General features: G+C 49.2%; 2 protein-coding genes and 1 long non-coding RNA gene across 3 annotated transcripts; 2 read left to right on the forward strand and 1 right to left on the reverse strand.

Moving 5' to 3' along the window:
• Positions 1-2,731: 2,731 nt before the first annotated feature.
• Positions 2,732-3,478, forward strand: LOC140524790 (dispanin subfamily A member 2b-like). The gene is made up of 2 exons (XM_072639579.1): positions 2,732-2,971; positions 3,119-3,478. The coding sequence occupies exons 1-2, from the start codon at positions 2,732-2,734 to the stop codon at positions 3,269-3,271; spliced, it is 393 nt and encodes a 130-aa protein (XP_072495680.1). The 3' UTR covers positions 3,272-3,478.
• A 4,568-nt stretch (positions 3,479-8,046) lies between these two features.
• LOC140524791 (uncharacterized) lies at positions 8,047-10,406 on the reverse strand. The gene is made up of 2 exons (XR_011973834.1): positions 9,951-10,406; positions 8,047-8,334 (listed from the first exon to the last, which is right to left on the reverse strand). It is a non-coding gene; the product is annotated as an uncharacterized lncRNA (long non-coding RNA).
• Positions 10,407-10,505: 99 nt separating this feature from the next.
• On the forward strand, positions 10,506-11,668 carry LOC140524789 (dispanin subfamily A member 2b-like). Its single transcript, XM_072639578.1, has 2 exons — positions 10,506-11,151; positions 11,301-11,668. Exons 1-2 carry the CDS (start codon positions 10,903-10,905, stop codon positions 11,508-11,510), a joined length of 459 nt encoding a protein of 152 aa, XP_072495679.1. The 5' UTR covers positions 10,506-10,902; the 3' UTR covers positions 11,511-11,668.
• The last annotated feature ends 492 nt before the right edge of the window (positions 11,669-12,160 follow it).

The raw sequence follows: 12,160 nt of genomic DNA on the forward strand, positions 1-12,160 counted from the left end.
ACAGGTTGGGCACAAATAGTTTGTGTGAACATTTGGCGTCAATTCTCTTAATTTTCACATCCTGTGTTTCCTTTGAGCTACTTCAATTCTGCTTTGCTCATAGAGCACAGCACCTTCTCTGATGTGGGCACTCCATGCTGGGCGGTCCTATGCCAGTGTGGCCCATGTCAGGGAGGGCAGGAAGCCCCAGATTCAAATCCTGCCTCTGATATTTACTAGTGTGGTGGCATTGGAGCAAACTTCACATTTCTTAGCTTCAATCCCACAAATCCACTGCACAGTGTATTCTGGCTTCCAACCTCATCTCTGACCCTCACTACCTGTGACCCCTTCCTGGGACATATAAAATGAGGGCTTTGGCTTCAGTAAGCTTCCAGGTCCCTTCTAGATCTGCTAATTCCTTAGTCATTCCCTGAAGCAAACAGCCCTGCCTCTTCTGCTTCTACATGTCCTCTGGCCTCTTGGCTAATGGGCATAATGGGCATTGGAATTAGAGCTGTGAGAGCCTTTCTAGATCCCCCATTCTCTCACACGTCACACCTTAGGGTAGTGTTGCCCATGAGAGATGCACCTGTGCACATGAGATGTCTAAGCATGGAGATTTGAAGACAGCTGTCTCCTGGAACTTGCTGCCCCTCTCCAGGAAGACCTCTGTCCCTGCATGGAGGAGAGCCAGAGTGGGCACCCAGAAGCTTGCTGCTATCTTGCCCTTTGAGAGACAAGGATACCTGATAGAACTGAGTAGTCACTGGCCACCTAAATATGGCTCATCTGGGAAACACTTTTTAGGTTCAAGCTGCTTCCCTGGACACCATCTCTTTAGGAGGAGAGTAACCCAAACTTAGAACAATATGGAAGATGACCTCTCTCCACCAAATGCCAGTTCCACAAAATAGCATCACAAATAGTAAACAGCAGCTAGACCCATTTATCTGAGCAGAGAGCAGACAGAATTTGGGGGAGTTCTACAGGGTAAAATGTACACAGAAGTGAATGGCTCTTTAGAGGGCAGTGAGAGATCAAACTCAGTTGAGAGAGAGGCCCTGATGGAGTCCAAGTAGAAATTCCCTGAAATAGGTAGAGTCAAGACGGAGATCAGGGTCAGGTTGAGGTGTGGGCTTTACCCCCATGACTGCCTTCCAAAGCTGTCTATCTCTCTCCATGTGTCTGGAATTGGCCCCCAAAGGGTTTGGAGTCATGCATGTTCTCTCTTGTATCAGAAATAAGGAAGGTCATTCTTTCCCAGACTCTACTCATCACTGATTGGGTGACCATTCTCTCCATTAATGACTGGTTGGTTGGGTGTTTGTCATCCTTCATTCCTGGAAGACATCACTAAGCTAGATTCAAGTTTCAATGTGTCAGACTGTGACTGATCAGATCAACACATGCTTGGAATGCTCTACTCACAAAGAGTCCTTGTGAACATTTGGAGTGGACCCTCCAAATTTATGCATCCTCTGTTTCTTTTGAGCTGTCTCAATTCTGCTTTACTCATAGAGCACAGCATCTTCTCTGATGTGGGCATGTCATGCTGGGCAGTCCTGTGCCAGTGTCTCCCATGTCACACAATCAATTCTAAAGTTCTTAAGAGAGACCTTGAGAGTATCCTTGTATCGATTCTTCTAGCCACCATGTGATCGCCTGCCCTTTGTGAGTTTTCCATAAAATAGTCTTTTTGGCAAGCATACATTTTGCATTCGAATAAAGTGGCCAACCCATTGGAGTTGAGCTCTCTGAAGCAGAGTTTGAATACTTGGCAGTTCAGCTGAGCTGACACCTCAGTGTCTGGTACCTTATCCTGCCAGGTGATCTTCAGAATCTTCCTAAGACAGTTCAAATGGAAGCGATTCAGTTTCTTGCCATGGTGCTGGTAGACTGTCCATGTTTCACAGGCATGCTGAAACGCTCTGCATGGACACCCTGAGTCAACCAGTTCTTAACAGACCACTTAATTAAGAAGTCAGTTTACAATGTTTACTCTCAACTACATGAGAGCATTAGTAACTGAATCCAGTCCTCAGTTACAGTTAGTGAAGCAGGCAGTTTAAGGTTGGAATGATAAAGTGACTAGATGAGGGAATTTGGTAGTTCGGTAACAAGGAAGTGAGAAGCTTGGGGGTGACAGCCAGATCAAAGGCAGGACCATCTTTGAGTGGGACTGACCATTACAATGGACAGAAGAAGCTCAGTCTAGCAGACCTGTCCAATGGGAGGTTGAGAAACTACCGATGGGTTAGTGGGCAATTGGCCAAGCTCCCTTCCCAGCTTGGGCTTAGGCTGAGGGGAATCACTCCATGCCCTTCTCCTCCTGGGTCAGACGGAATGGAGGTCATTCCAAGGCTCCAGCTTCGAAGGCAGGGGAGAGCTTCAGCGGACACCTGCGGGTGCCAGCTTCGAAAGTTTCTATTTTTCTACAGCTCTGCTATCTCAGGAAATAGAAAGTTGGCCCAGACTCAGCAGAGAGGAGCGAGGGGCGGAGAGGTGGGGCAGCAGATGTGGGGCTCCTCCTACCAAATTCTCTCTTCCCGGCTGCCTCTACAGCTCATGCAGCTTCGGACTCAGTATTGGCAGCAGCCTGCAGTGAATGTTTCCCGTTCTCCAGGCTCCCTGCGCTCCAGGCTCCCCCCGCGCTCCAAGCTCCGGGAGCTCCAGGCTTCCGGTGCTCTGCGCTCCCTGTGCTCCAGGCTCCCCGCGCTCCAGGCTCGCAGTACTATAGGCTTCCCGCGCCATGGACACCAACCAGACAGTCCCCCTGGGGCAAATCAATCACATTTTTCCTCCGCTCAATTATGAGCAGCACCCTGAGGACCTAGAGCTGCAGAAGACGCAGGAGGATCCTGCCTCCACCATCATCAACGTCCACTCCTACGAGCCTCCCGCGAAGGATTTCTTGGTCTGGTCCGTGTTCAACACGTTGTACATGAACTTTTGCTGCCTGGGTTTTATGGCGCTGGTCTTTTCAGTAAAGGTGGGTAGGATCGTTGGAACGCATGTGCGTGGACATGTGCCACTGGGCGAGTGCCAGGGTGCGAGTCACCAGTGTGTGTTTGCATGACTTGTGAGTTCTCCTCTCCCCTCCCACTAACCCTGGCTCTCTTGTCTCTCTCCTCCCCAGGCCCGTGACCGGAAGGTGGTGGGTGACCTAAACGGGGCCCGGAGCTATGGGTCCACCGCCAAGTGTCTCAACATCTTCGCGTTGATCTTCTCTCTTCTGCTTACCATTTTGCTCATCTCGCTGATGGCCACGGGCATCATGTTTGCAACTTGACTGTAAATCTACTTCATATCCCTGGGCATTTATTTGTTGGGGAATGGCTCTTATTTTGAAAAAGTGGAGTCATTTTCTCATATATCTGCAATCTTTATGGGAGAGGCTTGTTGCAAAGATTTCCCCCAGTTATCCATTTCTATCATCATTTTAACTACGTTAGATTCATTTGGAAATAAAAGCTTTCTAATTTTATGTGATCAAAAATGTCCATTTTAGCTTATGCCGTTCTTTCTGTCTAGTGTGGTGGTGGTAAGAGACTGACAACCAATATGCTGCCATTTCCTGGGACAGCGGCAATGTCCATCTTGGTGGTGATCAGTGGTGCCTACAACATGGTTCTAGCTGACAGGGATAGGAGTTCCCTAAGTTTGTGGCTCCCGAGAATGGTTTTCAAGGTCACCTGGCATCTAGGGGTGTGAGAATGGGGGTGTGAGAAATAATTCATTTGAAACCCTACTCTATTCCAGTCAGTTTGCTACAACATAAATCGTAAAGGGATAGCTAGGCTCTTAGAGTGGGCCTCAATCTTTAAAGTAATGTTCACCTCATGTGTACCAAGTTCTGAGGCTCACTTGGGCAACCACAACAGTGATGGTAAAGATATCTCCATCCTATTTTGATCAAATTCTAGGTCCAAACCTAGCATGGGCAGGATGCCTTGATACTTTGGAAAGTCCCCCAACTTATTTTTGTGTCTTGTCCAACATGAGCAAGTGACTATCTTAGGACCACTCAGTTAGTGGAGATGGCCTCATGCTGCTTATATTTCATTCTTGGCCTCTGAGAGCAAGATCTATCAACCAAGGAGAGTCTGTATTTTGCCATGTCTCCTGCATATTTGGGTATGAAACCCAGTAAAAACAAGGTCCTGGAAGACTGGGATATCTCAGATTATGTGGAAGATCTGAGAGGCCCATGGACCCTTCATAAAATGCCATTGGCTCAGAGCTATGCCTCAGCCTCTTGATTGTAGATTGGACAATTTTCATCCCCAATATAAATTCTGGAATCCTTCTCTTCCTCTGGTTTTGTGTTCTTTATCACCCTACTAGCACTTTTATAAGAAAATAAATAAAACCCACCACAAAATCCTACAGTATTCTTTCTTATTGTTTGTTCTTTTGCCCCTCCTTTATGGACTTTTCGATAGATCTGGGAGAGGATCTGAGGGGAACTTCTATCCTTTTGGGCCATTCTGTTGATTTCTTGGGAATGCTGAGTCTTGTCTTCTCAATCTCTGCTGTCTCTTTCTTCCTCCTTCCCTCTCTTTTCCTCTTTCTCTTTCTCCTGTCTCCATCTGCCTGTCTCTCTGTCTCTCTCTCCCCAATCCATCTTTAGCTCCTCATCATTCCATTAAAACCATTCTCTACATAGCTCCCAAATACAGTGGCAGGCTCTCAGTCCTCCTTCTCCTTGACCTCTCTGCTGCAGCCTTTCATGCTGTTGCTCACTCTCTTCTGGACATTTTCTTCTCTCTAGGTTTTCAGGACAACCCTTACTTCTGGTTTTCCTCCTCCCTTTCTGACTGTTCATTCCTCAGTCTTTTTTTTTTTTTTTTGCTGGATCCTCATCCTCGTCATACTCTCCAACTTCCCTTCCCCTCCCCTCCCCTCCTCTTCTCCTCCCTTCCCTCTTCCCTTCCCTTCCCTCTTCCCTTCCCTTCCCTCTTCCCTTCCCTTCCCTTCTTGATTGAAAATCCTAAAATTTACCTCCAGTCCCACGTCTCCAGTGGACACTGGATGTGTCATAGACATCTTTTTTTTTTTAAAAAAAAATTCTCATAGACATTTTTTAACTCAACATGTCCACAACTTAACTCATTATATTCCCCCAACACCCCACCTTCACCTTCAAAGCCCCTTATTGCAGTTGAGGACATCATCATTCCTTCAGCCTTCCAGGCTCACAACCTAGGAAGTGATCCTGTATCTTTTCTATCTCTTACCCTCCCCCACATATCCAATATGGTACCAAGACGTGTCAGTTTGACGTTTGCAGGATCCCTCCAAGATGCCCCCCTTCTCTGCCTTGCCCCTGCCCTGACTCCAGTGCAGGCCCTCATCCCATTGCCTCTGGATTATTGCAGTATCAGCTGGTGGATTTGCCTGGCTCAAATCTCTCCACTCCATCCATCCTCCATTCAACCACCAAGGTGACATCCCTAAAGCCTGGGTTTGACCGTGTCACCCCCTACTCAATAGCCTCCAGTGGCTCCCCATCACCTCGAGTGGAAAAAACAAAATGTTCTGTTTGGTCTTCAGACCTTTATCATCTTCCCTCTCCCTTTCCAGTTCCTTTACACCTTCCTCCCCAACAAATATCTTCGGATTTTGAAACATCAGGCTCCTGGATGTTCCTCAAACAAGACCCTCCATTCTTTGGCTCTGAGTATTCTCTCTGGCTAGCCCCTGTTCCTGGAGTGCTCTCCCTCCTCTGCCTTGACTACTGGCTCACCCAGCTTTCTTCAGGAAGACTTCTCCAACCCCTCTTCCTTCTAGGGCCCTCCTCCTACTTTGTTGTTCAGTCTGTCTGACTTCAGTACCCCACTTGGGGCTTTCCTGGCAAAGACACTGGAATGGTTTGCTATTTCTTTGTCCAGCTCATTTTCAAGATAAGGAAACTGAGGCACACGGGGTTAAATGACTTGCCCAGGGTAACACAGTCAGATTGAAACTCAGGTTGATGAGTTTTCCTGACTAGTCTTGGCACTCCATCCACTACTCTGCCTGGTGTTTGTCCTTCATTGTTGAAGAGGATGGGGTGATGTCTTGACTTTCTCTCCCAGAGTCATCCAAGTCTGGCAGCAGGACAAAAGTCCAGATGACGCAATGGCCTGGAATGGGGTAGATGACTTTGGTGTCTTTGATGTCTACCCAAGCACCTGCTTCAGGCATCTTCATTGCTGTAAACTGCAAATTGTTGTTATCTACTCATTCCACCCAGAAAAGTCTTCACATGCAAACCCCTGTTGATTAGTGTGCCAACTACCTGTTAATCATTTCCTATTTATGTTTTTCATAACTTCTTTGTACAGATTTTTTGCCTGTTGTCTCCCCATAACATCGTCAACGCCTTGAGGGAGTCTTTCCTTTGTATCCCCCAGTCCTGAGGCAGTGCCTGGTACACAGTAGGGGCTTAATAAATGTTTGCTAATTGACTATTTATTCTGGGTCTCAGGGCCAGCTCAGCCTGGGAAACTGTAAGTCCTTGGTGTGCCCCAAGTGGTCTGATCTGGGTAAAGTCTGATCCTGGCAGTCCTGATCTGAATTTCTTCAGCTGCTGACCTGGGTTTGGGAATGGGCAGCAGCCCTGTTCCTTACCCTTGGCTGGAAGTGATAGATACTGTTGGCCTTCACCCTCGCTCAGCTTCCTGGGAAACTCTGCTGGTTCTGAGGGAAAGAAATGCAGGCTTATCTCCAGTCCAGGATTCTTGCTCCGGGTTTTCCTCTTCGTAAACAAGACTGGGCTGGAGGCTGGACCTGAGACCCTGCTCTGCTCCAGGAGTCTAAGCCATGTCCTGATGCTGCTGTTCTGGAACTTAACACTCACTTGAGTACAGCTCAGGGCCCCTGACTGCTCCCTCCCCCAACAGGTCCTCCTGCCTCTGTGACCCAAACATGCAGATGGAGAGAGCAAGTGATAAAGCTGTGAGTTGGTCCTGCTTGGGCTCAGGAAGTTCCTGGGCAGGCCTGGGACCTCTTCTTGTACTCAGGCCCAGCTTCCCTGGGGGCTGGAATGTGCCCTATAGACCCTGCACTCCCAGACCTCCCTTTGTGTCCCCACAAGGACCAGGGCTGGAAAAAATGACTCACTGGGAGTTCCTGGATTTCCTAATCAGGATTTGTTCTGCTGTGTTTTTTGGACATTTGTGGATTTCTATTACAGAATCTGGACTCTCCTTCTTCACCGTACCCTTGTGCTCTGACCCCTCAGGACTTCTCTGGGGCCAAGTTTGGTCATTATAATGGCACAGTGGTCAACATTGTTCCCCTCCCCCAATTCTTTCTTTCTTCCTTTCTTCCTTCCTTCCTTCCTTTCTTTCTCTCTCTCTCTCTCTCTCTTTCTTTCTTTCTTTCTTTCTTCTCTCTCTCCCCCCTCTCTCCATCTCTGTCTCTGTCTGTGCATCCTCTCACCCAGTTTCTCTTCTGGTCCTGAGCCATGTTAACCCTTCCTCCAAAGAGAAACTCACCCCTTCCAAGGTGACTTCTACCAACTCCCTTCATTGATTTATCCTGCCCACATCTTATCTGGGCTTAGCAGATGGCCAGCTGATCTCCTTATTAGCCTGGGATAGCTCTGAGAGCAAGGACTGTCTTTGTTTTTCTTTGTGTCCTCAGGGTTTAGCCCACTGCCTGGCACACAGCAGTGGCTTAATCAGTGCTTACGGACTGATTGACTCTCAGGTTTCTTCTACTTCCCACTCCCTGAAACCTGACTTTCATTAGATGATGCCTCATTCCCTTCCTTGTCCCTTCTCTCCTGTCCTGGACTCCCTAAGCTAGGGATCATGCCAGGAACCCAACCCCTCTTCCCAACAGCATTGGATTTCCAAGCCTCTCCTTATCCTTGTCGAACATGAAAGGGCCCACTTCCTTTTCACACAGGGGCCCCTTTGGTCTGGGTTCAGCCATGTGGTCTGAGACCAGGTGGGTTCTGGCTCCTAACTCTTCACCTCCTTAAACCCTTACTTATAACTAAGGTTTTGGTTCTTATTTAAGGTTTTCCCCCAAGAAAGGGGGGGTAGGAAGGTTCTCAACAAAGTACAATATGAAGAGGGTATGGGACATATACTTATTTCCTCTTGGACACAAAAGACTCTTTTAAGAACGAAACACACAGACAGCAAATAGCAGTGCCCTCCTGGCCAGGAAACAGCTACTGAAAACCAGTGGAACAGGAAGCAGCTTGTGGCATTGCGAACTAGATACTTTCCATCTCTCCTGGGTGCTGTACAATCCAAGCAATTCCTGGTCCACGGCTTCGGGTAAAACAGGCCAATTCATTAGTCAGTCAGCAAGCTTTGTGAAACTCTCACCAGGTACCAGGCTCTGAGCCAAGCCCTGGGAAGATAAAGAAAGGCAAAAACAAAGAAAGGTATTACCTTCTAATGGGAGAGATGAATGTCAAAATAACTACAAGATAGGGACACTAGCAGAAGGAGACATGTGGAAAGGTCTCTGCAGGAACCAAGAACAGAGCTGAGGACAGAGAGCTCCAGAGAGGGGAGGTGGAGGGTGCTGTGTGGGCCATAGACAGCAGGGAGGAAAGTGATGGGTAAGATATGACTAAATTCCTTCTCAGAAAGACAAACAAAACTGGGCTGCGTGGGGGTGTTTATCTCTCTCAAAGCTTGCGGAACATGTGTATAGATATACCACATGGGAGCTCACTGTGAGCCAGTTACCCCAAGGAGGGACAGACAGAGCAGACCTTCCATCCTCAGAGCACTTCCCTCTCTTCCTGAAAGCCCCTGTCCACCAGAATGATGGTCTCCAGATGTGTTAACAGTGATATGAGAAAGGAATGTCTTGATCAAATACGTTGTAAATACAATGAGATAGGAGAATGCCAAGGTGTCAACTGAAATCACAGATCCAGGATGTCTGCTTCCCCTAGGTAGCCCATGTCCATAAAATACCAAGATAAGAAAAGTCCCAATATTCAAGATATTGTCCCAGGTCCCAGGTGTCCTGTCTTTAGTGGTTGTAAACAGAAGAATTCTCCCGGTCCGTATCATCTGGCCATGTAGTTGTTGACACAGGAAGGGGCATTTTGAGTTCACTCAGAGAACAAAACAAAGCATGTCTGTTATGCCAGAATACACAAAGCATTATGGTAGGTTAAGCTCAGAGTGGACCAAAATGTCTCCTGATTTAGAAGAGACATTTTTTAGGCCTTTCTCATATTCTGGGGGTTCAAAAAATGGTTTAGGGAGAGATCTACAGTAGGAAGACTGGAAAGGTAGGAAGAAACCAGTTATGAGGTTCTTTGCCCTACAGAAGATTTTGCATTCTATACTTCCTAGGGGCCACAGGGAACCCCTGGTGCTCACTGAACAAGGGGTGACAGGGGAAATCACTTTGGAGGCTGAATGGAGAGTAGACTGGAGGCAGGCAGATCCCCACCTCCCCCAAGTTCTAGGTGATGAGGGTCTGCACAAGAAAAAGGGCCAATGGGAGTGGAGAGAAAGAGATCAGAGGAAGGATGCTGTGAAGGGAGAAATGAAAAGGCTTGGCCACAGACTGGCTATGTGGGGCAGTGCTAGAATGGGAAGGTGGCCCAGAGGTTGTGAGCTTGGGAGACTGGGACAGCATCCTAATGGGAGAGGGGAGAATTTGAGAGGCAGCATGATGAGTTCTGTTTTGGACATGTTGAGCTTGAAATGTCCACCGGAGCCCAGTTCCACGTGTCCAAGAGGGAGGTCAGGAGAGAGGTTAATCCTGGATATTTAGATGTGGAATTCATCTGCATAGAGATGATCTTTGCATAAGTGGGATTCAATTGGGAATTGGTGATGAAATTACCAAGTGAGATCGTATAGAAGTACTATAGACAGTATTGCTAGTATAGAAGTAGCATAGACAGTATAAATAGTAGAAGAGGAGAAGGGCAGCTAGGTGGTGCAGTGGATAGAGCACCACTGCAGGAGTCAGGAGGACCTGAGTTCAAATCTCACCTCAGACACTTGACACTCACTAGCTGTGTGACCTTGGGCAAGTCACTTCTCCCCAACTACCTCATCCTGGGTCATCTCCAGTCATCCTGAGGAATATCTGGTCACTGGACTCAGATGGCTCTGGAGGAGAAGTGAGGCTGGTGACCTGCACAGCCCTCCCTCACTCAAAACAAAGTCAAGTGCAAGTCATGTCATCATTTCTCTGATGGCATGGTCTTCTTCGGCAAGGATGTACACACGCACACACATACACACAGACGAGAAGAGGACCCATGACGGAGCTTGAGGACACCCACAGTTGGTGGCGTCATTACTTGGTGTCATCAAGGTGTGAGTGTAGCCAGGGCCGGGAAAGAACAGAGGAGCAGAGGGACCACAGGTCCCTGTGAAGATGGGGTCCTAAGGTAGATAGGATGATAAAGCATGACTAGATTAAAGAATTTGGTGGTTCGGGAACAAGGAAGTGAGAGCCAGATCAAAGGCAGGACCGTCTTTGAGTGGGACTGACCATTAGAATGGACAGGAAAAGCTCAGTCTAGCAGACCTGTCCATTGGGAGGCTGAGAAACTACAGGATGGCCAAGCTCCCTCTACAGCCTGGGTTTAAGGTGAGGGGAATCACTCCATGCCCCTCTCCTCCTGGGTCAGACGGAATGGAGGTCATTCCAAGGCTCCAGCTTCGAAGGCAGGGGAGAGCTTCAGCGGACACCTGCGGGTGCCAGCTTCGAAAGTTTCTATTTTTCTACAGCTCTGCTATCTCAGGAAATAGAAAGTTGGCCCCGACTCAGCAGAGGGGAGCGAGGGGAGGAGAGATGGGCCAGCGGATGTAGGGCTCCTCCTACCAAATTCTCTCTTCCCGGCTGCCTCAACAACTCCTGTGGCTTCGGACTGGCAGCAGCCTGCGGTGAAGCTCCCTGCGCTCCGGGCTCGCAGTGCTACAGTCTTCCTGCGCCATGAACTCCAACCAGACACATCTGCCCCAAGCCCTGGGGCAAATCAACCGCGCCTTTTCTCCCCCCAACTACGAGCTCCTCTCGGAGGAGCGAGAGCTGCGGACGCCGGGACGGGAATCCGCTTCCACCATCATCAACGTCCACTCCTACGAGCCTCCTGCCAATGATTTCTTGGTCTGGTCCGTGTTCAACACGTTGTACATGAACTTTTGCTGCCTGGGGTTTATGGCGCTGGTCTTTTCAGTAAAGGTGGGTAGGGTCACTGAGACGCATGTGCGCGGGAGTGTGCCACTGGGCGCGGGCCAGGGCGCGAGTCGCCAGTGGGTGTTTGCGTGACTTGTGCGTTCTCCTCTCCCCTCCCACTAACCCTGGCTCTCCTGTCTCTCTCCCCCCGCCAGGCCCGGGACCGGAAGGTGGTGGGTGACCTAAACGGGGCCCGGAGCTATGGGTCCACCGCCAAGTGTCTCAACATCTTCGCGCTGATCTTCTCCCTTCTGATCGTCATTGTGCTCACCGCGCTGCTGGCCACCGGCATCATCGCCCTCAAGAGGGTTGTCACGAACCCGAGTGAGATCCCTCACTACTCAGATTTATTTCCAGGCAATTGACTTACCGCACTTCCGCCCCATGTTTAAACCCAGTCTCTGGGTTTAAACCCCACCCCCATCTTGTGGCTTTTCTTCATTCTGGGTGTGGCCTCTCTCCACTTGCCTCCGCTCCCCCACCTGGCCCCTTTGTATCCAATAAACCACTTTGTTTGTACAAAGCTCTCTTTCTGCTCATCCTTTGATTGGCTGCCCTGGAAGTGGAAGGGACCAGAGTCCTCGGAGGGCCCTGGTCCGCATACTCTGGGGTCGTGAATAACACCCCTCCTGCCATGATGATTCCAACACTGACTACCTCCCTCCCATCCCATCCTAGAATCTGACCCTCTCTGAGCTTTCCGGGACTGGGGAAACCATATGACTCAAGCCCTTTGGGAACCGGACGACCCTTCCCAAAAGTCTCAGCTTGCCATGCCCCCTCTGTAAAGAGCAGCCTTGGATCAGATCCACAGTTCTGCTTTTGTGGAACCTGGGACTGGTTCCCAGGAGCTCGGAGGAATTCAGTCCCACCTACATATGAGCAACCTGAGGAGGAATCAGCTAGTTACTGCCAGATGGGGATGGGGAATTCTGACATCTGGGGATGCCCCTGCCTTAGGACTTCCTCTCCCCAGGCCAGGCAAGGCCCTCCAGCAGCACTGACCCAGGCCTCT

This window comes from Notamacropus eugenii, chromosome 2 (genome assembly GCF_028372415.1).
Source record: "Notamacropus eugenii isolate mMacEug1 chromosome 2, mMacEug1.pri_v2, whole genome shotgun sequence".
Taxonomy (NCBI): Eukaryota; Metazoa; Chordata; class Mammalia; order Diprotodontia; family Macropodidae; genus Notamacropus; species Notamacropus eugenii.

What these genes read in the sequence shown, in the direction of transcription:
- LOC140524789 (XM_072639578.1), top strand. Translation starts at nt 10,903, where the DNA reads ATGAACTCCAACCAGACACATCTGCCCCAAGCCCTGGGGCAAATCAAC. An exon ending in CGCTGGTCTTTTCAGTAAAG is followed by an intron (nt 11,152 to 11,300) that starts GTGGGTAGGGTC and finishes TCCCCCCGCCAG; the next exon opens with GCCCGGGACCGGAAGGTGGT.
- LOC140524790 (XM_072639579.1), top strand. Translation starts at nt 2,732, where the DNA reads ATGGACACCAACCAGACAGTCCCCCTGGGGCAAATCAATCACATTTTT. An exon ending in CGCTGGTCTTTTCAGTAAAG is followed by an intron (nt 2,972 to 3,118) that starts GTGGGTAGGATC and finishes TCTCCTCCCCAG; the next exon opens with GCCCGTGACCGGAAGGTGGT.